The 25,753-nt window shown below is 43.9% G+C and overlaps 1 protein-coding gene across 2 annotated transcripts; it reads right to left on the reverse strand.

Annotated features, from left to right (window-relative positions):
• Positions 1-11,505: 11,505 nt before the first annotated feature.
• Positions 11,506-15,924, reverse strand: GSTK1 (glutathione S-transferase kappa 1). 2 transcript variants are annotated; one of them, XM_036864181.1, is made up of 8 exons: positions 15,785-15,924; positions 15,179-15,260; positions 14,851-14,979; positions 14,439-14,539; positions 14,234-14,269; positions 12,550-12,666; positions 12,106-12,199; positions 11,506-11,826 (listed from the first exon to the last, which is right to left on the reverse strand). In XM_036864181.1, exons 1-8 carry the CDS (start codon positions 15,854-15,856, stop codon positions 11,777-11,779), a joined length of 681 nt encoding a protein of 226 aa, XP_036720076.1. In that variant the 5' UTR covers positions 15,857-15,924; the 3' UTR covers positions 11,506-11,776. The 2 variants fall into 2 exon arrangements, with proteins under 2 accessions (XP_036720076.1, XP_036720078.1); XM_036864183.1 differs by lacking the exon at positions 11,506-11,826 and having other exon boundaries at positions 12,145-12,286.
• Between the last annotated feature and the right edge of the window lie 9,829 nt (positions 15,925-25,753).

Below are 25,753 nucleotides of genomic sequence, written 5' to 3' on the forward strand. Positions count from 1 at the left end.
GGGCGTCAGTGTTGATTCTCTGTCCCAGACTGACAACGGAGAGGGAGAAGATCGACGTAACAGGAAGGCTATGGGAGTCTAAGTGAGCTGTGTCTCTCGAGGAAGTGGGAACGCAGGGTGGGAGTGTAACAGGGAAGAGAGCCAATTTTGACTCCGTGTGGGATCTGTTTCTTTGACTGTAGCCTTTCTCATTGCCTTTGTTATTATAATCATACATAGTGGCCTGCCTCAGGGAACCCTACCCACCTGTGAATGGCTGCAAGAAAGAAGAAATTAACACATCCCCTCCCCGAGGCTGGCCATTCCAAGAGATGTTTCGCAAGACTGATAGTCCTTTTTACTTTACTTCCTCCCCGCCTCTCTCTCTCTATTCTACCTTTTTACTTTACTTCCCTCTCTGATTCTATAAAAGAAACTGGCATCCAGACCCCAATAAGATGGTTTTTTGGGGGACCCTAGTCCGCCATCTTCTCGGTCTACCGGCTTTCCGAATAAAACCATGTTCCTTGCCTCAGCACCTTGCCTCCCGATTTACTGGCCCATCGTGTGGCGAGCACAGGGAGCTTGGACTCAGTAACTGGAGGAGAGCTGGTTGTTGTGAAACCGGAGGGAAGGGGGCAGGGCACAACCTTTGAAAGCATGACATAGCCCGAGGACATGACGTAAACTGATTAGAACCAAATGGGTCCAAGATGGCGGACAAGTCAACTTCCACTAGACCTTGAGCCTCACTATACACTCACTGTAACACAGCAGCAAGCTAAATGACACCACCCACAGGTGCCATGACAGTTCCGAGACCCACCGTAAGGATCAAAAAGTGGGCGGTGGCCCAATTCCTGGAAATCCCCGCCCCTTCCCCAAATAGCTGGAATTCTCCTCTCACTCATTAGCCTAGGAAATTACCCACCCCTATAAAAACTGACAACCCCATACCCTGGTGCCTTTCTCGCCTTCTGAGATGGCCCACAGTCTGTGGAGTGTGTTTCTCTCTAAATAAATCCACTTCTTATCTATCCGTTTGTCTCTCACTGAATTCTTTCTGCGATGAGACATCAAGAACCTGAGCTTCATTAAGTCCTGAAACCGGGTGTGTGATCTCAGTTGGAAGACTGTGGGTTTTGGCTGGGTTTGAGTCCCAGCTGCATGGGTTCGAGTCCCAATCTGGGTTTAGGCTGAGTCCAAGTCCCAATCTGAGGGGCACGGTTTCAGTTACAGCTGGCCCTTTAAATCTGCGGCTTCCGCATTCACTCAGATTCATCCCACCTCGCATAGAAAATATTCAGGAAAAAAAAAGTCTAGAAAGTTCCAACAAGCAAAACTTGAATTTGCTGAGTGCTGGCAACTATTTATATAACATGTACATTGTATTTACAACTATTACAAATCATTTACATTGTTGGGTATTATAAATAACTTAGAGATGGTTTTAAAGTGTACAGGAGGATGTGCTGAGTTATATGCAAATACTACACCATTTTATATAAGGGACTTGAGCCTCCTCAGATTTTGAGCATTGGTAGGGTTTCACTCCAGTGTGTACTCTATGATATCCAATGAGATGTGAGCTTCGAATGAAGGCTTTTCCACATCCATCACATTTGGGGGTCCTGGAACCAATCCCCTACCAATACTGAGGGATGACTATCTTGTTTCCACCAATTTTCTTACTATTCAGCTCGTAAGGAGAAAGTATGGCTGGGATCAGAAGGACTTGGACCTACAGTGAATATATTAATAGAAGGAAACTGGCCAAGAGTCATTGGTGTGCGATGATAACTAAGAAGGCTTAGTTAAGGAGTGAGTTCTGGGGGGTTTAGGGAGTGTCAGCTGAGAGGTAAGAGGGCCAAAGGGTGAAGGCCTGAAAGTCTACAGTGTGAAAAGTCATGCAGCCTGGGTGAGGTGGGACCTTTGTAGCTTAAGGCTCTTGGTTGCTAGAAGGAGGCTGCACTAGAGAGATTTGTTAAGTAAGAACTGGATCCAAGTCATAGGGGCTGGACTGCTGTCTGGCTGTGCCCTACAATATATTCTCTATTTCAATAATTTTAAATAGATTTTCTAAAAATTCCATTTTAAAAAAAATATAAAATGTTATAAAATATTTAAAGGCTAAAGAAAAAATTGTCCACAATCTCATTACCCTAACATGGCCACTTAAAATTTCTATACATTTCTTCCAGTCTGTTCACACACAAACCAGAATATACTCTAGTTGAGATCAGAGTATGTTCACCATTTTGTTATCTTTAAAAAAACTTTAAACATTGTAACAGAATTGCCTTTTGATATAGTTTTTATTGTAGTAATTTCTAACAGCCAATAAGATAATATTTTATTGAATGGATATACCATAATTTAACAGACCTTTATATTATGTTATTCAGTAACATTGAGTTTATTTTATTCAATTTTTCTTTTTTTTTCCTCTTGGTCATCAAAAATAATGCTTTAAGAGACAAAAAAGTAGATTAGTGGTTGCTAAGGGCTGGAGAGAGGGAGGAATAGGAAGTAACTGTAAATGGATTTATTGCTTTGGGTTAATGAAAATGTTTTCTAATTAGGTAGTAGTGATGCTCGTACAACTCTGTGAATACACCAAAAAACAAACACAACCCATTGAATTTTACACTTTAAAGGGGTGAATTGTACCTCTATAAAGCTGTTTAAAAAATATAATTCTGGGCTTCCCTGGTGGCACAGTGGTTAAGAATCCACCTACCAATGCAGGGGACATGGGTTCGAGCCCTGGTCTGGGAAGATCCCACATGCTGTGGAGCAACTAAGCCCGTGAGCCACAACTACTGAAGCCCATGTGCCACAACTACTGAACCCGTGTGTCACAACTACTGAGCCCACGCGCCTAGAGCTCGTGCCCCTAAATAAATAAATAAATAAATAAATAAATAAATAAATATATATATATATATATATATATATATATATATATATATATATATATATATATATATATATATATAATTCTATCTTCTTGGGTGTAGTTTTTCCTTCTTTTGGGGTTATTTCCTCTACCTGAATTCTCAGGAATGTCATTACTGAGACAAGCAAAGTGAAAGTTTTTACTGCCCTGAATGCCTGTGGCCAAACTCCTTCCCAAAGTTTTTACTTTCCTTTTTTCTTTATCAACTTAGTATCCTTAGCAGAATATGAATTCACCACTTAATTCAATTGTCTTTCCGCTTTCTACTTGCCTGCTTCCCACAAAGCACCTGGCTAGAGGTTGGAACTCCCCTCTTGGCTGGTCTACCATGCTGCCTCATTTTGGAGGATAATGGTGCAGGGAAGTGGGTGGTCAGGGGAAAAGGGAGAAGTGCAGATAATCCACAGACTTCCTGGGAAGGGTCATGGGTGTCTACCGCTGTGTGCTTCTGTGTCTCCAGATTTCTGTGGTTTTGTGTTTCTGAATCTGGATCTGTTTTATACTTACAGCCAACACGTGTGGAGTGTTTTGTACGTACTGCTCATTGTGCTAAATGCTTTACACAAATTAGGTAATTTAAAATATAATGTAATAGGGGTAGTTATTATATCATTTTGTAGGTGAGGTCAGAGACTTGAGGAAAATACATAGCTAATCAAGGGTGGGTCAAGATTTGAACCCACAGTCCCAGCCCAGAGCACTGGCTCTTAACCACTATGTCATCCAACTCTTAACACTTTTTTTTTGGCTGCCTAATTTAACACAACACCTATGACATACTAAGATTGTTACCCTGGTCTTCCCTGGAGGAGTGGTTAGATGCTATTTTCCCCATTGTTTGTCATCTTAAGAAAAGACTGATTTTCAGATAGCAAAGGTAGCAAAAGAGAATATCAGAAGATAAAATAAGGTTATTGGCCTATAAAGCAAGATTAGGAAATTAAGATTGTAGGCTCTATCAGGATGCTCATCTTTTATGAGCTAATTAAGACTGATTATAAAAAGTAACATTTTAACTGAGCGGCTCTTAGAAGCCTCATGTGCACGTGACTTCTTCTAACACGGTGTTGGTGGTAGAAACAATTTGGTCCACATCCACAATCTCATTTGATCCTTAATAACAATCATGGGGTAAATCTGATTATCATTTTCATGTTACAGAGGAGGAAACCAGCTCAGAGAAAGCCCATGATTTGTTTAGTTAGAATCAAACTCAGAATCTTGATCTTTTAACTCTGTTGAGGGTTTTTTCTTCTGTGTTAGTTGCCTTACAGCTCCTCCAAATGTGTAGGGAAGGTGGTTAAATGATATAACAGGAAGTAAATCAGAAACATTGATATTTTGGGGACGGAAATGCTTTCAAAGAATCCTCAAGTATGTAAGGATAAATATTACCCTCACCAGCTAGTTGTAACATTGTACAAAGCTCACTGGGAATGAACTGAGCGAACAATGGTGTTCAGCGCTGTCAGGTATTCAGCACTATGCCACAAAAAGCAATCCTGAAATTTAAGAAACTGAGTGTGGTTTTTGCCAAGTAACACAAAAAGCATTGTTTTTATTAGAAAATTCTACAGATAGTGGCAACAGTGTCCCACATAACTGTGTCCCCACACATGAGAAAATAGGGCTGTATTGTGGTTAATCACATATATTTTGGAGATGGTCAAACCAGGTTTCAAATCTCAGCTCTACCACTTAACTGTGTGACCTTGGGTAAGTACTTAACCTTTCTGGGCTTTAGTTTCTAATTTGTAAATTGGTGAAAATAAGCCCAAGCTTATCACCCCTTTCCCACCCAACTCCTGCAGCCCGGCTATGACCCAGGAGTTACAGCCAAAGTCTGAGTGTAATGGGCACACCAGGGACCCACCAACAGGGCCACCATCCTGTCACAGGGAGTGGATTTCACTATGGAGCATTTGTTTGTAACTTACATTGTACATCATCCTCTGCTAATCTCTAAAGTTATCTATCCAGGAAATGTAACACTTTTGATCTTGGTCTCCAGGATTTTCTGAGGTGGATGGAAAGATGACAGCCTGACATGCTGTATGAAAGAGTTAATGATTAAACACAGTATCTGAGACAGTATCAATGTGTGAAAGTATCAATGTGTGGATATTAACAAATTTTTTTAAACATAAAACTTAAAGATATAGATTACTAAAGATAATTATTTTAGTTAAAAAAATAATCTATACTCATAGTATACATTTCAACAGTTAAAAAGGATTAGAGTAAAAAGTAAATCTTCTTTACACCCCCAAACCTCAGTCTCTCAGTCCCCTTTCCTAGAGACAACTACAGTTTCCCAACTTTTTCTGGAGATCCTCCCAGAGAGATATTGACCAAGCAAATGTAATATAATCAGGCTCCCTTTCTTTATACACATGGGAGCATGTCATAGATATTGTTTTTATATTTTGCTTTTTCTACCTAACAACATATACTGGAGATTGTTCCTTATCAGTATGTATAGTTCAGCATGTATAGACCATTTTATTATGAGTTCTTAAAAACACAGAAAAGAATTTTACAGTGAACACTCATGTACACACCATCTATATTCTATAATTAATATTTCATTATACAGGGCTTCCCTGGTGGCGCAGTGGTTAAGAATCCACCTGCCAATGCAGGGGACACGGGTTCAAGCCCTGGTCCGGGAAGCTCCCACATGCTGTGGAGCAACTAAGCCCATGCTCTGCAACAAGAGAAGCCACTGCAATGAGAAGCCCGTGCACCACAATGAAGAGTAGCCCCCGCTCTCCGCAACTAGAGAAATCCCGCGCGCAGCAACAAAGACCTAACACAGCCAAAAATAAATAAAATAAAATAAATAAATTTATAAAATAAATTTCATTATACTTTATTACATATCTATCCATCACTTTATCTATCCATCAATATATCTTATTTTTTGATACGTTTCAAAGTAAGCTGCAGACATCAGCACGCTTCCACCTAGCTACTTCGGCATGCATAAAAGGAACAAGAATTAAATATTAGTTTACAGTTAACTTTTTTTTTAAAGTAAAATTTGCATGCAGTGAATTGCACAGATTTTAACTGGACCATTCCATGAGTTTTGATAAAATTTACATTGGTGTAAATTCCAATCAAGATAAGAAACATTACTATCATTCCATCATTCCCCTTCCCACTCAACCCCATAGGCAAAAAGATGTTCAACATTATTAGGGAAATGTAAATTAAAATCACAATGAGATACCACTACACATCAATCAGAAAAGGTAAAATAAGAAATTGTAATAACACCAAATGCTGGTGAGGATGTGGAGAAATTGGATCACTCATGAATTGCTGGTGTGAAGGGAAAATGGTATGGCTACTCTGGAAAAGTATAGCAGTTTCTTTACAACACTAAACATTCGCTTACCACATGACTCAGCAATTGTACTCCTGGGCATTTACCCCAGAGAAATGGAAATTTATGTGCACACACAAACCTCTATATGCGTGTTCATAGCAGCTTTACTTGTAATAGCCCCTGTGATATTGTGATTGATAAGATATATATATATATATATTTATATACACATATTTGGATATTCAGATGACCAAAATATATTTCTCATATATATGTGGTTTTACTCCACAGTTCCTGGCTCACAGCTTCCAAAAGCCTTGTAATTTCCTAAGCATTGACAGTGATAAGGGTGTCTTTTGTGAGTGAAGTGACTTTTAGAAGCACCTAAAGATGGGGGGCCTGGTTGCCAGGAGAACCAACCAAGCGATTAGAGGGTTGGAATTTTCAGTTCCACTCTCTGATTTCTGGGGAGGAGAGAGGAGCTTGAGGTTAAATCAACTGCCGTTGGCCAGAGATTTAGTCAATCATGACTATGTAACGAAGTCTCCATAAAAACCCCATTTTCGGAGAGCTTCCACAATAGGAAACCAGCATGCTTCCATGTGCCACCATGCTGGTCCCCAAGCTCCATGAGGACAGAAGCTCCTTTGTTCAGGACCTCGCCCTATGTATCTCTTCATCTGGGTGTTGAATCATATCCTTTAATATACTTTTATAATAAATCAGTAATCTAGTGAGTAAATGGGCTTTATTGAGTTCTGTGAGCCGTTCTCGCAAATTAATTAAACCCGAGAAGGGGGTCATGGGAACCTCTGGTTTATAACCAGTCTGTCAGAAGCACAGGTGACAACCTAGACTTGCACCTGGCGTTCGAAGTGGAAGGTGGCCTTACATGTGGAATGTAATGCTATCTCCGGGGTGATAGTGTTGGAATTGAGTTGAATTCTGGAACAGTCTGCTGTCATCCGAAAACTGCTTGTTGGTGTGGGGAAGCCTATACACACACACACACACACACACACACACAAACACACACGTTGGAATTTGGTCCAGAAACTGTTTTTCAGCCCCAAAGTGGAAACAACTTAAATGTCCTTCAACAGGTTAAACAAACTGGCACATCCATACCAAGGAACAGGACTCAGCAATAAAAAGAAAAAAACTACAAACTACAGAGACACATAGTACCTTGGGTGGACCTCAAGGGGTTATGCTGAGTGAAAACAAGCCAATCTGATTCCATTCATACAGCCCTCGTAAAATGACAACTATGTGAACAGATCACGGTTGCCAAGGGTTAGGGAAGTGGGGGGGGAGGGAGGGAGGTGGCTATAGCTACAAAAAGGGCACTATGAGGGATCCCTAAGCTGGAAGCATTCTGTGTCTAGACTGTGGTTGTGGTCACATGAGTCTACAGGTGATAAAATTATACGGAATTAAACACAGACACACAAATGTGTGCCTATCAAACTGGTGGAATCTGAATGAGGTTGATAGATTGCATCAATGCCAATTTTCTGGTTGTGTTATTGTACCAGACATGCAAGATGCTACCATTGGGGAAACTGGATGAAGGGTATATGGAATCTCTGTATTATGCCTGACATTTGTGTTAAAAAAAATAGGCATTTCTCGAAGCATACACAAAAAAGTGAAGAGTGGGAAAGGGAGGACTCTTCACTTTTCATTTCACACCTTGCTCTGTTTTTTGTTTTTGTTTTACCACATGCATGCAACACTTTGTTGTCTTTAATTACCACTTGTGTTTTGGTTCTGTAAAAAAATATCACTTTTGGGACTTCCCTGGTGGTCCAGTGGTAAAGAATCCACCTTCCAATGCAGGGGATGCAGGTTAGATCCCTGGTCAGGGAACTAAGACCCTACCTGCCGTGGGAAAACTAAGACCACGCGCCACAACTACTGAGCTCACGTGCCTCAGTGAGAGAGCCCACGTGCTGCAAACTACAGAGCCCATGGCGCCCTGGAGGCCGCACGCCATAGCTAGAGAGAAGCCCGCACACCGCAATTAGAGAGAAGCCCGTGAAGCTGGCGCGCTGCAACGAAGACCCACGCAGCCAAAAAAAATATATATCATTTTAAAGAATTTTACCTAAAAAAGTTGTGGTTTAGAAGCATAACATTATTTGGTAAGCTTGGAATTTGAATTACAACACAAGGAAGTGGTTCAGTATTGAATTCTGAGCATTGACATAATTGCAAATTTTATATTACAACTGTTGATCAGAAGGAGAGGAGAGGAAGAAACTAAGAATAAGTATGAAACGGTTTAAATTATAGAAAAGAGTGTTCCTTAACTGAAATAAAATATAGCTGCATTTGGAGGCTTTTCCTTTTCTCGCTGTGATGGTTAATTTTATGTGTCAACTTGACTGTGCTAAGGGATGCCCAAAGAGCTGATAAAACATAATTTCTGGGTGTGCCTTCGAGGGTGTTTCCAGAAGAGATAAGCATTTGAATCGGTAGAAGAGGTGGTTCTCACCAATGTGGGTTTTCATTATCCAATCCATTGAGGGCCCGAATAGCACAAAAAGGCAGAGGAAGGGAGAATTTGCTCTGTTTGAACGGAGACAGCCATCTTCTCCTTTCCTCAGACACTGGCTCTCCTGGTTCTCAGGCCTTTGAACTTGGACTGAAACTGACCCCAGCTTTCCTGGGCCTCCAGCTTGCAGATGGCGAATGATGGGACTCCTCAGCTTCCGTAGTCATGTGAGCCAATACCTCACAATAAATCTTTCTATATATTTATAAATATCCTATTGATTCTGTCTTTTTGGGAGAACCCTAATACAATCATTTTTTATTCTATTTGGCATAAGTTCAGACATTAAAATCTAGATCACATGTGTAAGGATTAGTCTAGAAATTGTTTCACTCCTTCAGTGAAGATTAAATTCTTCTATTGGATTAGAAAAATAGGATGCTAGAGCCTTTAAAGGAAGAGTGGCCAGGACTGGGAAATCTGCCTCTACAATAAGAGATTATCCCACATTAGTCTGGGATGAGATTTAGGATTAAGTTAAGCAATTGATAAATTTAGAAAACAATGAAGATACACAATTGTACCCAAATGTGAATCTACAAATTCTTGTTTTTTTTTTTTTTTTTTTTTTTAGCAGGAATGCCTTTTTTTTATTTGTTTTTATTTTATTTATTTATTTTATTTATGGCTGTGTTGGGTCTTCGTCTCTCTGCGAGGGCTTTCTCCAGTTGTGGCAAGCGGGGGCCACTCTTCATCGCGGTGCGCGGACCTCTCACCATTGCGGCCTCTCTTTTTGCGGAGCACAGGCTCCAGATGCGCAAGCTCAGCAACCGTGGCTCACGGGCCCAGCCGCTCCGCGGCATGCGGGATCCTCCCAGACCAGGACTCGAACCCGCGTCCCCCGCATTGGCAGGCGGATTCCCAACCACTGCGCCACCAGGGAAGCCCAAAATTCTTGTTTTTTACTTAAGTTTTTTTTCTGTTTACCATAATAAATGATCATTTAAAAAAACTATACAAATAAAATGAAAACATTTTGATATATTTTATTCCAGATTAATACATTAATGCCTTCTGTAATGTATTTTTAACATCAAGACCTAATTGAGATAATACTATATAGTTTCATCTTTTTTCCAATCAATTATTATATTCTAAGAATTTCCAAATTTCCTAAAAATTCTTCACAAATATAATTTTTTTAATAAATTTTCTTTTTTAATAATTTTTTTCTTTGTTTTAATTAATTAATTTATTTTATTTATTTTTGGCTGTGTTGGGTCTTCGTTTCTGTGCGAGGGCTTTCTTTAGTTGTGGCAAGCCGGGGCCACTCTTCATCGCGGTGCGCGGGCCTCTCACTATCGCGGCCTCTCTTGTTGCGGAGCACAGGCTCCAGATGCGCAGGCTCAGTAGTTGTGGCTCACGGGCCTAGTTGCTCCACGGCATGTGGGATCTTCCCAGACCAGGGCTCGAACCCGTGTCCCCTGCATTGGCAGGCAGGCTCTCAACCACTGCACCACCAGGGAAGCCCCACAGATATAATTTTTGATGGCTATGAAACTTTACATCCTGGATGCACCATAACATTCAAAAATCCTCCTGTTTGATATTTAAGTCATTTGATATCACAAATAATGGTGAGACAAGCATCTTTATTCATAAAACTTTGTCTCTACTCACACTGCTCTCAGCATATATGAGAACTTCAATATACTTGAATATATTTGACTTCAACACGTGAAAAGTTCCATTTTATTTTAATTTGCCCTTATGTTTCCCCATATTTTTACCTTATATTAGCTGCACATGTCACAAATCTCCTTCGGAGGAAGGAGTGCTTATTTGGAGATGTACTTCTGACATTACTTCACAGGTAAGCCTGGTAGGATGGTTTGAAATCCTGGAGTACGATGGACTGATGAAACAGTGGGGAGAGGAGGAAGACAGCAGGTGATAGGGGACGAGAGGGGAACGGGATGCGAGGTGAGCAAGCCAGAGTGGAGCAAAGGGAAGACGGCACCTCCTCTTAAAGCCCCTTGAGCCATCTAGGTCGCCACACAGGCATCCAAGTGTGGCTTCAGCTTCTAAACAGAGTACTGTCAAAGCCCAGACCCTATCGAAACACAAGGCATTCTGATTATCGTACAGTGGGCACAGAAAGAGCAGGGACTTTGGATTAATCACTGGGGGAGTGGGAAAGCTATAGGTTTGTGTGGGAGGGAACAGGGGTCATAATAGGCCGGGAGAAAGGCCTGAGTTTTCCTTGGGATCTGCTTTGTGGGTGAGGGGGAGGAACCATGAGGGGACAAGCAACTTCTTCAGGCCGTGGCAGCTCCGGCCAGTCTCCTTGCCTGGCCTTGTCCTGGTTTTGCTGGTCAGAGTAGCTGGACCCTGTTTAAATATCTGGATGCAAGCTCAGTCATGCTCTGGTTCCCTGCAGCCTCCATTCCCCAGGGGCTTCTGGCCCCAGCCCTGTCTCAGGCACCATGGCTGGTCAGAAGACAGTGCCCAACTGGTTAGTGGCAAAATCCATCTGGCTTAGTTTTCTGTCTCTGACAGACTCAGGAAGCTTCTGTAGAAGAGAAAGAGGGACTGTTTCCTGCTCCCTCCACATAAGCTGCCCCCAGGTGGGCAGGGGGCTGGGAGCACACAGTGAGCTGGTCTTCTCAAACACCTAGAACGGCCAGGATGTGATTGCAGGAAAAAGAACACACAAACACCAGGGAAGACATAGACCCAGAAATATGATGCCTAATGGCATTACGTTTATTTTGTGGGAAGCAGAGTTTGGGGCTCTCGAAAGGCACTCGTGAGGCACAGAAGTAAGAGCAGCCGTGAGACTAATGGTAGATGGTGTACTGCCGAGCCCGTCCCCGGCATCCCCCAGGGCCGGAGAGGAACCTCTATCAGACAGGAGACCAGAGTCCCAGGGCCCCACGGTAGAGGAGGGGTAAGGAGATAGTCTGCTTTTTTATACCAATAGTTCTGCTGCTTCTGGGCTTCCTTAAAGTCTGGCAGTTACAGCTGGAGGCACAGGGCCCATCCACTTCTCTCCTGGATGGAGAAAATCAAGCCAGAGGCTGGCCGCACAAGCCCCTGGGGGTTCTCTAGGACGAGCTCCACCTGGCTTCAAGGACCAGAGGCTTCCTTCTCTCCTATGGGAGAAGGTGGCCCCTCCCCATTCTACCTCAGGCACACCTGTGTCTGTAAGAGGTTCCATTACTGGAAGGGCCTAGAACATTCTTTTTTTTTTGCTCTGAATCCATCCTTCTGGGCAACTGATATCATGCAGGGGTGTGGTCAAGGGCAGCTCAGCATGAACCTGTAACTTACCCAGAAGGTGTGCCAGCAACTCCATCCGGTCAGAGCCAAACAGCATGTAGGTTTCATCATCCAGGTGGGCCACAGTGACAGGCAGCCCAAAGGCCTGGAGAAAGCAGTCACCGTGCAGGAAGGAGGGTGATGGAGCAGGTGGTTATTGGCCTGCCGTTGAAGGCTGCACATCAATACTGGTCTGAGGTCATAGACACAAAGCAGCCAGAGGTGTCCGATAAGAGGCTCCGCGTCTCTAGGGAGAGTTTTCTGTCTCCTCTCTCACCATCTAGCTCCCTCCCTTCCTTTCCTGGGATCCAGGGAAAGGAAGGGAGAGGGTGAGGGCGGTCCGGGAGAGCCAGGAGGACTCATGGTTGGGGAGCAGCTTTGGGACAGGAGCATGGGGACCTAGCCGAGATTCTCGCTCTGTCTCAGCACCGTGGCTGGGGACACAGAGTTGCTCACCCCGTATTTGCAGGCTGCCTCAGTGGTCTCCTTGAGCTGGTTCTTCACCTGTGGCGTTGAGACCCTTTCCAGAAGTTCCTGGGCTTGTCCCGTGGACATGCCAGCCTTCTCTGCAGCCTGAAGGGATGGGGTAGAGAACACAACTGTGTTTGCATTAGTGGGGGAGGGAAATCTCAGGAAAAAACTGTTTTTTTAATTTTCTGTACCCACGTTATCCTGGCAATGCCTTTACCCACCCATGAATGGAGGTCTATCCTTGCCAACAGGGGCTGTTTTTCCCTTCAAAATCATGAGATGGGTGGAAAGAGTGGGTGGCAGAGGCATAGTTGCAGAAATTTAATGCCAGAGGGCATCTTAGAGACCAGCTTCCCGACCACTTTGTCAACAGATGTGGAGCCTAAAGTCCAGAAACGGTACATATCTTGGTCAGTGTTGAAGAGCTTGTTAGTAGCAGAGCCAATGCTAGAATCTGAGCCCCCTGACAGTAAGTCTGGGGCTCGTGCCTTCCTACTTCTCAGAACTCCTAAATCAAGGGCTGGGCTCTGATTCCTATAGAATTTCCTGAGGACTCTGGACAAGGCACACAGCTACAGCTATGAGGGTCTGGCTTCAGGAGAACGTTGAAGGCTTCAGTTTGGGCTTTGCTGGGATCGGTGGCTCTTCACTTTGGCTGCACATATGAGAATCTCCTGGGGGAGCTTTTGAAAATCCCAGTTTGCATGTCATCCCTGAGAACAATTACATCAGAATTTCTGGGCGGTGGTGCCCAGGTGATTTTAATATACAGCCAGGGTTGACAACCACTGTGACCTTACTTCCACGACCTGGATTGGGAAACACAAAGTCATCCATGACGTTGTCTTTGACCACATGAGAGAATTGTGTTCTGACCAAGGGTTCAATAATAGGGCAGTGGTTAAGTAAACAAATCCACTGAATGGAATGCTATGTGGAAACTAACAATTATACTTTCCAAGAGTTTTAAATGGCATGGAAAATGACTGTTAAATATTAAGTGAAAAAGCAAGCTTATGCATAGACTTTGCAAGAATAAAAACATGAAGGATATATTGGGCATGCTTTGTATGTTTAACTTTTTTGTGACTTGTCGTTTTATCTATTACATATGAATATGCCTCAACTGTCTTTTGTAAACTTAAGGGGAAAAAAAATATGGTGTTGAATTTCCCGATTTAATCCTGCAGAAACACTTACATTTTATAGCCCTATCTATGGCTGGCACACATTTTAACGTTTTGAGCTATTTCCATTTTTCTCACTCAGGCTTCTGCGTAATTTTGGCTTGAGTCAGTTATCTCTTTTTGTCTTTTTAAAGCCTGTTTTTAAAGTCTCCTGGATGTGATGGTGAGGTCTGTGCTGAAGTCTTTGGGGCCAAGACTTGCCAGTACTTCACATCTGCAGGTGCCAACATTTAACACCTCTCTCCCACTGACTTCTTGCATCAAATACGTGCTACCCATATGTAGAATGTTGCACTTCCTCTTTCAACCATGGGATAGTCTTTCGCGAGTCCTCTTAGTTCCAACCCTTTAGTAATTTGGCCTATCAAAGATCCTTTCTCCCCTAACTATGACCTCTTCTACCCAATAAGAAAACGATGTCCTCTTTGCCCCCGGATGTCAACTGTCCTCAGACTCCCCACGGGAGGAGTGGGGACACTCACGGCCAGGATGCTCTGGGGCTCCGTGATGTCTTCGTCCTGGAAAGAAGAGGACACTCAGTACGAGGGGGTGGCGAGGTGAGGGGCGTGATGGAGGACACTAGGTCAGTGAACGATGGGGAAGGCAGGACCTGGACTGAGCCTAGGGCAGGGTCATCGAATCGTCCAGGGTCTCGCTGCAAGTGGGTTCCCAGAGCCCCGCCCTCACCCGTGACCAGATGCGCATCCACAGTTCCCTGGACACTTTCTCCAGCAGCTCCGGGTGCTCCAGTTTCACGACGGTGAGGAAGCGCATGGCTGTCAAACTTCCTGTGGGGCAGAGGCACTCAGGGGTAGGGCTCCTCTAGCTTGTTTCCCCATGGAAGACCAGCTCTTTCCTGCTTCTGACACCCCCCAGTGCTCCAACGCCCTCAGCCTCCCACCCAAGTTTCTGGTAACCCGTTTGTCCTGCGCTCCCGCCCCTGACATCCCCAAACCTTCTGCTCGCTTAACTCCGATCCTGAGTTTTCCCAAGGCTTGTTTCACTTAATGGAATCACCCAAACCCCTCCCTTCTGGCCCTGCAGTCTCCAAATCCACTCCTCTCTACCTGAGGCCCCATCTATATCCCACTCTCTTCACCTTTTTCAAAGACCACAAAGAAGAAATCCTTGGGTAAGTGGATGGGAACCTGGAGATGCTGTCCCAGGAGCCTAACGTCATTTTTCACGTATAAGGCTTTGCGGGGAAGCAAAGCTGGCGGCCGGTTTCCTGCAAGTGGAAAGTTGGGCTCACTGGTGAGGGACGACCTAAGGGTCCCAGGACTGGGGGACCCCTACCGGGGTTTCAGGCAGAGGGCATGTTACTAGCTGCTGCCGCCAACATGAAGACCCAGTGGAGGGCCGCTCCCCTGGGCCTTTGCCATCAGTCTTCCCTCAGATCCCTGCCGAAAACGCTGCTGCCTTCATACCGCTGTCTTTCATGATCCCGGCAATTAAGGTCGGGCGCAGCTGCAGGCTGACGTTCCAGATGTTCTTATAACGGCACAGGACCTGCAGGGCGGGGGCGAAGACAGAGAGTGAAAACGGCTGAGGGAGGGAAGGGTGCTTCACGGCAGTCATCAGCCAGAAGCTATAGGCGCAGACAAGGGGTTATGAAGACGTCCTAAATTGTTTGGTTTGAAAGGGCAAAACTCTCTCCACTGCTAGAAATCGACCCCAGGACCTTTGCTCCTGTGGACAGTTTTTATCTGTTCTTCACTCCACCCACCCCCACCCCCCCAAACGGAAATCGGAGGGCTACGAAGAGGGCTTATATCCTGATTCTTTGAAGTTGATCATCTTCTTAACCACTGGGGGAAGCCCCTGCCTTAGGCTATAAGGGTTCGACCTGGAGCCAGCGATCGTATCCGGTTTACCAACAAAGTGACCTTCAGCCTGGCTCTCTATCTGCTTGTCCTAAACCGCGTCGGGCAGCGCCAGGAATTTCACGAGATTGCGGTCCCTACGCCCTTTGCTCGCCCTTCCATCTGCCCTCGTCCTCCAAGCCCCGGCCGAAGCGGCTCCCCCGGAGTCACCTCGAAGGCCAGCCAGGAATAGGGGGACAGCACATCGTAGAACAGCTCGAGAGTCCGCGGCAGCGGTCCCATGGTGCAGCTGGGCGCAGGCGAAGCCAGCGCTGCCCCGGAAGCGGGCCGGCGGGTACTTCCTTCCTCCTGCGCGCGGCGGCCCCGCCCCGGCGCCCGGAGGCCCCGCCCCGGCGCCCGGCCTCCCCGGAGGACCGCCCCGCCCCGCCCCGGCTGCGCAGCCTCGCGGGGGAAACCGGCCACCGGCAGAGTCAGGCGGTTGGTCGGAGTGAGGGAGGCTACCGAGGGCGGCCGCGGAGGGCGAGGGTGAGGGGCGTCCCCTGGGGAGAGCGCCGCTGTGGTGACCCGCTCACCTCGTGGTCACCGTCCTGCCCTGGGGTGGAGTGTGGGGCAAAGAGACGTGGTTTGAGATGCGCTTGCCTCTCGCTTAGCTGTGCACCTCTGGCAAGCCTATTGACCTCTCTGAACCACAGTATCCTCGTCCCTCGTAAAAATAGGCATAAAAATATGGGATACATAATGATAACCCTACCTATAGACTTGTGAGGAGTGAAAGAGTTCCTATTCACGTCAGTTATTAGTGTTAGTTGGCAGTTACAAGAACGTTATGGGACTGGGGCAGAGTAAGAAGTGCCCCAATGATACTTTGTTTGTTTTGTTTTTAATTTCTCAAGAGTTTAGGACGATGTCTGGAATATATTTGGTAGCCAATACGTATTGGGAGTGAGTGAAGGAAAGAAGACCTTATTGCAACGACAATTGGAGGGATAATGGGAATGGTCTGCACTACTTTTACTGGTAAATATGTCATATTGTCTTATATTGGGATTACATTTAATGCAAAGAAACAGAACTTTCTAAGTTCCATTTAATTTTATTAAAATTATTTTTAATATTACTAATTTTATGAATTTTAAAACATAATAAACATTCCACTTCTCACTTGTGCGCATTGGAAAAACAATCCTAGGCCTTCAGAATACAAGGACACAGTGGAAACCTTTACATAGAGTAAAACAAAGAAAATAGAATGAGAAATGAGGTTATCTTCACTCACTTTCACATTAAACTAATTGCTTGATGATCACTGAAACTAAAAAAAATTATACTCTGTTTTCCTCCAGTAATACTGATATTAATTTAAAAGTATCCAAGAGCTAATTTAGCCCGGTAATAAGATTTTATTTTGAAAATACCTTTATATTTGGAAATAATTTTAGACTTACAGAAGAGTTGTAAAGGTAGTACAAAGAGTTTCTGCATATCCTTCAACCAGCTTCCCCTAATGTGAACATTTTACATAACCATGGTATAACATCAAAACTGAGAAATTAACACTTAAAAATTTACTAGATTACAGGCTTCATACTGCACCCGTCTTTCCACTAATGACTTTTTCTGCTTCAGGAACCAGTTCAGGGTACCCCACAGCATTTAGATGTCATGTCTCTTTAGTCTCCTCTTTTTTTTTTTTTTTCTAGTTTTTATTTATTTACTTATTTTTGGCTGCTTTAGGTCTTCGTTGCTGCACACGGGCTTTGTCTAGTTGCAGCAAGTGGGGGCTACTCTTCCTTGCAGTGTGTGGGCTTCTCATTGTGGTGGCTTCTCTTGTTGAGGAGCATGAGCTCTTAGGGGCGTGGGCTTCAGTAGTTGTGACTCATGGGCTTCAGTAGTTGTGGCACGCAGGCTCAGTAGCTGTGGCACACGGGCTTAGTTGCTCCTCGGCATGTGGGATCTTCCTGGACCAGTGATCGAACCCATGTCCCTGCACTAGCAGGTGGATTCTTAACCACTGCGCCACCAGTCCTCTTATCTATGAAAGTGTTTTGGCTTTTTCTTGTGTTTCATGATCTTGACACTTTTGAAAAGTGTTGGGCAAGTATTTTGTAGAGTGTCCCTCAATTTGGGTTTGGTGTTTTCTCAGGCCAAGGCTGGGGTTATGGATTTGGGGGAAGTATACCACAGAGGTGAAGTGCTCTTCTCCTCCACTCGAGTCAGGGGGTTTCCAACATAAACATGATTTATTATCAGTGATGTTAACTTTGATCACTTGGTCACTGTTGATCAGTATTTCCCTCCTTTCCATGTTCTATTCTTTGGAAGGAAGTCACTAAGTGCAGCCCACTCTAGGGGTGGGGTTAGGGGTTGGGTAGATTAAACCCACCTTCTGGAGGGAAGAACATCAAAGAATTTGTGGACATATGTTAAAACCATCACAGTAATTAAGACATATTTTGGGGGAGATACTTTGAGGCTTGCATAAGTCTTGTTCCTCCTTAAACTTTCACCTACCAATTTTATCATTTATCAGTAGAACTTGCCTGCAGCAATAATTACTGTGGTGTTCTAATCGAGATTTTCTATTTACCTCATTTCTTCTACATTTATTAATTAGAATTCTTCTGAAAGGAGAATTGTCCCATTCACTCATTCATTCATTTGATGATTTATTTATATCACTGTGGACTCGTGGATATTTAAAGAGTCATAGAATGGTAAACATTGATCTGAGTCTCTATATCCTGCCTCATGCACCATTATTATTACCACTATTATGAATTAGATTGGGCCCTGTTGTGGGTAATATGGAGTGGGAACAACAACAAAAAATATGTGCACTTCTGTGCAGAATTATCTGCACTTTGCTGAAAGGAGTGTCTTGGTACTGATTAGTTGGAACTAGAAATAGTGGTATAAGTCAATGATTTAAGGTAGCTAAAGTAACTAATAGTACTTAGTAACAGAGGAACTAAACATGATGTACTTATCAAGCTTTGGAGGAGGGAGAGCAAGGGTAGCGTATGGAAACTAAATCCCAGCTTTCACACACAAGTCAGTGAAATAGCCTGCATTCAAAACATCGCTAGAGCTTTAATCATGTAATTTGGAGTTACATATTTGAAACCAGAAATGCTTTAAATAAGCTGCTTTTTAAAATCAGTAAAAGATGGATTATTAAATGGTATGGGACAACTGGTAATTTTAAACAAAATGTAACCAGGCCCATACCTCACACCTTACACAAGGAACATCTCTAGATGGATCAAATATTTAATGTTAGAGAAAGAAACCAATAAAGTACCTGAGGAACTTAAGGGAAAAAAATCTTTAAAAAAAAAAAATTCTGGGGGCTTCCCTGGTGGCGCAGTGGTTGAGAATCTGCCTGCTAATGCAGGGGACACGGGTTCGAGCCCTGGTCTGGGGGGATCCCGCGTGCCGCGGAGCGGCTGGGCCCGTGGGCCACAACTGCTGAGCCTGCGCGTCTGGAGCCTGTGCCCCGCGGGGGGGGGGGCCGCGATAGTGAGAGGCCCGCGCACTGCGATGAAGAGCGGTCCCCGCACCGCGATGAAGAGTGGCCCCCGCTTGCCGTAACTGGAGAAAGCCCTCGCACGAACCGAGGACCCAACACAGCCAAAAATAAATAAATAAATAAATAAAGTAGCTATAAAATAAAATAAATGCTTATTAAAAAAAAAAAAAAAAAAAAAATTCTGGGAGTAGAAACAGCTTTGCTAACTAGTACCAAATGCAGAAGCCTTAGAAGAAAAGATTTATATATTCAATTACATAAAATTTTTTAAAAATCTGTTTGGCAAAATCCAGCAAGTCAAAAAATAACTGGGAAAAATATTTGGGTTCATTTCACAGTCAGAAAGGTAGTTATCCTAGTGTACAAAGAGCTAAAACATCAATAAAGTAAAAGAACAGAAGCCCAGTGGAAAAGCAGGCAAATGATATGAACAGAACATTCACAGAAATGGACAAATAGATGGCTCTCAAACACAAACCTGCTTGTATACACTTACGAAAACTGTGAGCTAAAATTACATTATGATATGTTTTCATCTATCAAGTTGGCAGAGATCAAAAAGGGTTATGACTCAGGTAGTTGGCAGGAATCCATGGAAAGTCATTGTCTTATGTAAGTGGTGGGAGTGTAAATCAGTACAGCCTCTAAGCAGGGCAGTTTAACAATATCTCTCTGTTTTAAAAATGCACACACCCTTTGACCTAGCAATTCCCTTTTTAAGAGTTTATACTATAAACATGTTTACCTACATGCAATATGATGTGCTGTGCGGTTATTCCAGCGTTGTTTGTAATAACAAAAGATTGGAAAACTACCTAAATCTTCATCCATGTGGGTCTAATTCAATACACCAATATTTATAATATTTTCAACTTTAAAAAGAATTTGGAAGCTCTTTATGTGTTAATATTGGATGATAGCCTGTATATTAAAAAGTGAAAGACAAGGTGTAAAACAGTGCAAATAATTTGCTATCTTTTTTGGCAGGGTTTAAATACTCTCTAAGTGTGTGGATATACACATACCCATATATGCTCATTGATACTGATAGATGGAGAGCTAAAAAACTGATAAAATCAGCTGCATTTGAGGAGGGAAGCTAGGTGACTGGGGGCAGGGCAGGAAGGAGACTTTTTGTTGTATATCATGTTTACTACTTTTTGATTTTTTTTTTAAAATTTATTTATTTATTTATTTTTGGCTGTGTTGGGTCTTTGTTTCTGTGCGAGGGCTTTCTCTAGTTGCAGCAAGCGGGGGCCACTCTTCATCGCGGTGCGCGGGCCTTTCACTGTCGCGGCCTCTCTTGTTGCGGAGCACAGGCTCCAGACGCGCAGGCTCAGTAATTGTGGCTCACGGGCCTAGTTGCTCCGCGGCATGTGAGATCTTCCCAGACCAGGGCTCGAACCTGTGTCCCCTGAATTGGCAGGCAGAGTCTTAACCACTGCGTCACCAGGGAAGCCCCTACTTTTTGATTTTTGACCCATGTGAGTATATTCTCTACCCACTAAAGGAAGACAGGAAAGAAAGAGGAAGGAAGGAAGAAAAATTAAAAAAGGAAGGAAGGTGACTTTAGGAATTTGTACTGGCAGAAAGGGGGGTGGGGAGGGGATTTCAAGGAGATTTACTTATATGATTTATTAGCTTTTGTATATTTTACTTTGATTTAAGGAAAATGTCAATTATGAAGGCCATGTAGCAACACATGTGACAGTTTTTTTTAAAATTTTTATTTATTTATTTATTTATTTATTTTTGGCTGTGTTGGGTCTTCGTTATTGTGCGAGGGCTTTCTCTAGTTGCGGCAAGCAGGGGCCACTCTTCATCGCGGTGCGCGGGCCTCTCACTATCGCGGCCTCTCTTGTTGCGGAGCACAGGCTCCAGACGCGCAGGCTCAGTAGTTGTGGCTCATGGGCCTAGTTGCTCCGCGGCATGTGGGATCTTCCCAGACCAGGGCTCGAACCCGTGTCCCCTGCATTAGCAGGCAGATTCTCAACCACTGCGCCACCAGGGAAGCCCCGTGACACAGTTTTAAGTTATAATACTTTCCAAGATACAACTGAGTATTTACATCACTGGTTCTCAGCGCCTGACATTTTCCTAAGGATATGCCAAGGGTGATGTGAAATTCTGTGTGCTAGCTTCCGCACATAAGAAACCACACCGAAATGCAAGAGACTCAAGTTGACATTATTATGGTTCTAATCTTGGAACATGCTGTGCTATATTAAAAGAGGTAAACCTTGGCAAACCAGGTATTTTAAATGCGATCAATAACAAATTTAGTTGGAACATCTTGTAGCTCATGAGGACATACCAGTGTGACAACATCACAGCTGAGAACAGCTAATATATGCTGTCATTATACCCTTGCAAAATACGCACATATTGGACATATGGACAAAAACAGAAAAACAATGGAAAAAATGAAAATAGCTGTATTAGGGATTATACATAATTTTCTTAATTTCTAAGACTCCCTTTCAGGCTTTGATAATTTCTTTTTTTTCCCCCTTCCAGAACAGCTTTATTGAGGTATAACTGACATACGATAAACAGCACATATTTCATGTGTAAACTTTGCTAAGTCTTGACATATGCATACACCTGTGAAACCATCACCACAATCAAGATGTGAACATACCTATCACCCCCCCAGAGTTTCCTGTGTCCCCTGGCAATAACCACCTCCTCCATCCCCAAACAACCAGTGACCTGCTTTCTGTCACTAGAGGTTAGTTTGCGTGAGTCTGTCACTGTTAGATTAGACTTTTATACATTAAAAATATTTATATTCCAAAATAAATTTTAGAAGCCAGAGCCATTGTTTCCAGTTGTCACAATTGGGAGGTTGACTCCTGGAGATTAGAGAGAAGGAGCTCTATTAGGGATTGATTTTATGATTGACACCTGTGGAAAGGAAGGGACAAGAAGGGGAGGAGAGAGATGCTGGGCTGTGATGCTGTCTTAACAAAGGCCTCAGCCAACCCCCAAGGAATTCTGAAGCTGAGTTGGCCCTTCAGAGTTACCCCGAGTTGGGTGAGTTGCTGGCCTGTTACCTGCCGCCCCCCCTCCCCCAATAAACCTGTCATAGGATGTAAGCTGCGCTGGGAAGAGAGCTTGACCTTGGCTGAGGTGACTTCCCACCTACAGGCTGTCAGCTGGCAACACCCCACGAGATGGGGGTCATGTCTGAAAGATGATCTGTGCGGAGTATCACAGTGCTTCTGATATAATAATTCTGACATTTTGCCCATCCTGGGGACTTCTTTAAAAATATTAGAGCAACAAATGTCAAATTGTGGAAAGGGAAGGGGTGTTGAAATATTTTTAGAGATTTTTCTTAGAATTTGAGAGGACAGTCCTTAAATTCAAGTGTAAAAAACTATTCATTGGTTCATCGATTCACACTTTGATTCCACTAGAGCAGGATTTCTCAACCTCAGCACTACTGACATTTTGGACTGGGTAATTCTTGCTGTGGGATCTGTCCTGTGCATTGTAGGATGTTTAGCTGCATCCCTGGCCTCTACCCACTAGATGGCAGTAGCATGCTCCAACCCCAGTTGTGACAAAATATATGCTAAGTGAAAGAAAACAGATGCAAAGGACTCCATATCATATGATTTCATTTATATGAAATTTTCAGAGAAGACAGAAAGCAGATCATTGGTTTCTCCTGAGGCTTGGAGTAGGAGTGGGTATTGACTGAAAATTGGCACAGCGGAACTTTCTTTTCTTTTTTTTTTTTAAATTTATTTATTTAATATATTTATTTTTGGCTGCGTTGGGTCTTTGTTGCTGGCGCGGGCTTTCTCTAGTTGCGGCGAGCGGGGGCTACTCTTTGTTGCGGTGCGTGGGCTTCTCATTGCGGTGGCTTCTCTTGTGGAGCACGGGCTCTTGGCGCGTGGGCTTCAGTAGTTGTGGCGCCCGGGCTTAGTTGCTCCACAGCATGTGGGATCTTCCCGTGTCCCCTGCATTGGCAGACGGATTCTTAACACTGCGCCACCAGGGAAGCCCACAGAGGAACCCTCTCAGGTCATGTAATTACTAGATGTCTTCTCAGGGTTTGAATCACCCCACTGCATGGATGGACCACATTCTGTTTATCCATTCACCAGTTGATGGGCATTTGGATTATTCGCAGTTGTTTACCATTATGAACAACGCTGCCAGGATTATTTGCATACAAATTTTTGTGTGAAAATGTTTTTATTTCTCTTGGATAGATACCTGGCAGTGAAATTATTGGGTCTAACAATCAGTTTATGTTTAACTCTTTGAGAAACTGACAAACTGTCCGCCCAAATGGCTGTTCAGGTAGGTACTATTATCACCCTGGTCCCTGTTTTATTGATGGGGAAACTGAGGCATGGAGAGATTCAGAAACTTGCAAAAAATCATAAAGCCTATAAGTGGTGGAGGTGGGAATTGAACCTGTGGAATTTGGAGCTGGTCTCTGTGAACTTGACCCTAAACTTTGGTGGCCACTTCCTGGGTTGGAAACTGTTCTCAGTTTCAAAGAATGCACCTTGTGTTCTTTCCCTGACCAGATTTTTGTTTCAAAACTGCTAGAGAACATGTTATTCAGCTCTGTCCATGGGAATTGTGCCTGAAAGAATGTCTGTGATGTCCTTTTCCTTCTTTCCTTCCAAGGTCATTCCCTAAGCAAATTTCAGGCCACTCAAGTATTTCTATATTCGTGTTCCTTCCATGAGAAAAATGAACAAACCTAGCGAGTGTTTTGCAAATGGGATTTGCAAACTCTCCAGTGATCGAGTCCCTTTCTTGGACCAAGAAACACATCCTTAGGACAAAATAACATTCTAGCTACTGACTCAATGTGTGTGTCTGGTGGATTTTTTTTTTTTTTAATGCGGCAGCTGGTAGCCAACAGTACACGTGCCGATGATGGTGTGTGGGCCGACTTGCAGCCACTCACGGGCCAGTTGCTCAAAAGACCCTTTGCATCTGACTGGTTATGCCTCCTGATTTCAAAGGCCAGCACAGTCATCACTCCATTCTGCTTCCAAGATCTGACATGATCACCACTGTCTGTTCCCTTCCTTTGATGAGGACTGCAAAAGAATGCCACAGCCCTGCCCCACTCCATGCTCTAAACAAACCAGGGAGGAGATGCATATTTAGGCCTTTAGGTTACGGTACACATGCTTGGCAATATGCACTTTTAGGGATTGTTCTTAAAAGAGTTGTGAACTACCTTGAGAGAGTGTTGATCACAGTTAAGGTTATGGTGAGGTTCTGCTGGGGTCTTTGAGCTCTAATAATATATTCTTAGGGATGGGTGTTTTCTAGGTGTCTTTACTCTGGGAATTTTACTTGCCAAAAATCATACAGGCTGGTAGGAGGCACAACTGTGATCCTAACTCAGGTCCCAAATCTTAAGCCCTAAACCATACTGCCCATCAAGACTCCTATCCTCCAGAATCCCTTTGTGAACCTGCAGGTTATGCTAAATGTCTCTCTTCTGGGTTCTTGTAGTGCCCTGTGCATTCTCTTACCATGTCTTTGCCATAGTATATTGAAATTTTCAGTTTTTCCCATTGTATTGCAAGCTTCTGCAGGGAGGAAGACGTGTGTGTTGGGGTGTGCGTGTGTATGTGTGTGTTTGTGTGTTTTAAACTCAGGTACCGAGTTAAGTTAATCATTCCCTTCAATTCATAGCTCACTATGATCATACATACAAGTCCCCACACTTTTTTTTTTTTTTAATTTATTTTTGGCTGTGTTGGGCATTGTTGCTGCACGCGGGCTTTCTCTAGTTGCGGCAGGCGGGGTCTACTCTTCGTTGCGGTACACGGGATTCTCACTGCGGTGGCTCCTCTTGTTGCGGAGCACGGGCTCTAGGCGCGCGGGCTTCAGTAGTTGTGGCACTCGGGCTCAGTAGTTGTGGCTCGTGGGCTTAGTTGCTCCGCAGCATGTGGGATCTTCCTGGACCAGGGCTCGAACCCGTGTCCCCTGCATTGGCAAGCGGATTCTTAACCACTTCGCCACCAGGGAAGTCCATACACTTGTTTTTTTAATTTAATTTTCTCTTCCACTCTTGCTCTGCCACTCATATTATTATGGGTAATAACAACATCACCGCTCAGCACTTACTGACAGGCATGAAGTGTTTTTATTAACTCTGCTCATCCTCACAAGAACCCCAGTGAGTAGTTAGTTACTATTATTATCTCTCATTCTTCAGATGAAGAAACTGATTAAACACAGAGGTTGAGAGACTTGCCCAAGGTGACCGAGCAAGTAAGCAGCCGAGGCAGGATTTGAAGCCAAGTGGTCTGGCTCCAGAAGCCCTGCTCTGTGCCTTTCCCAGACGCGCTGCTGTGGGTGATGACATCCCACAGCTGTTCTACCGCTGTTCTGTGTGGGAGGTGTTTTCCATATGCGTAGGTGGTGTTGGGCTACAGATCTTTTTTTTGTTTGCTTGGCATACAGTTTATTTTGACAATGAAGATATGGAACAGTTCCATCACCCCCCGAAATACCTCCTGCTGCCCCTCTGTGGGCTACAGATCTTGTTCGCTTCTTCCACTTGTCTCTACACCCTCTCCACAGTGCTGTTTGTCCCTCTAGCTCACTGAGTGTGACTGCTCCGTGCCATCCTGCACCGGGCACCCACTGTACCTTGC

The sequence above is a fragment of the Balaenoptera musculus genome, chromosome 9, assembly GCF_009873245.2.
Source record: "Balaenoptera musculus isolate JJ_BM4_2016_0621 chromosome 9, mBalMus1.pri.v3, whole genome shotgun sequence".
NCBI classification, from domain to species: domain Eukaryota; kingdom Metazoa; phylum Chordata; class Mammalia; order Artiodactyla; family Balaenopteridae; genus Balaenoptera; species Balaenoptera musculus.

What these genes read in the sequence shown, in the direction of transcription:
- GSTK1 (XM_036864181.1), bottom strand. Translation starts at nt 15,856, where the DNA reads ATGGGACCGCTGCCGCGGACTCTCGAGCTGTTCTACGATGTGCTGTCC. An exon ending in CGGGATCATGAAAGACAGCG is followed by an intron (nt 14,980 to 15,178) that starts GTATGAAGGCAG and finishes TTCCACTTGCAG; the next exon opens with GAAACCGGCCGCCAGCTTTG. An exon ending in AGCCCCAGAGCATCCTGGCC is followed by an intron (nt 12,667 to 14,233) that starts GTGAGTGTCCCC and finishes CCATCCCTTCAG; the next exon opens with GCTGCAGAGAAGGCTGGCAT.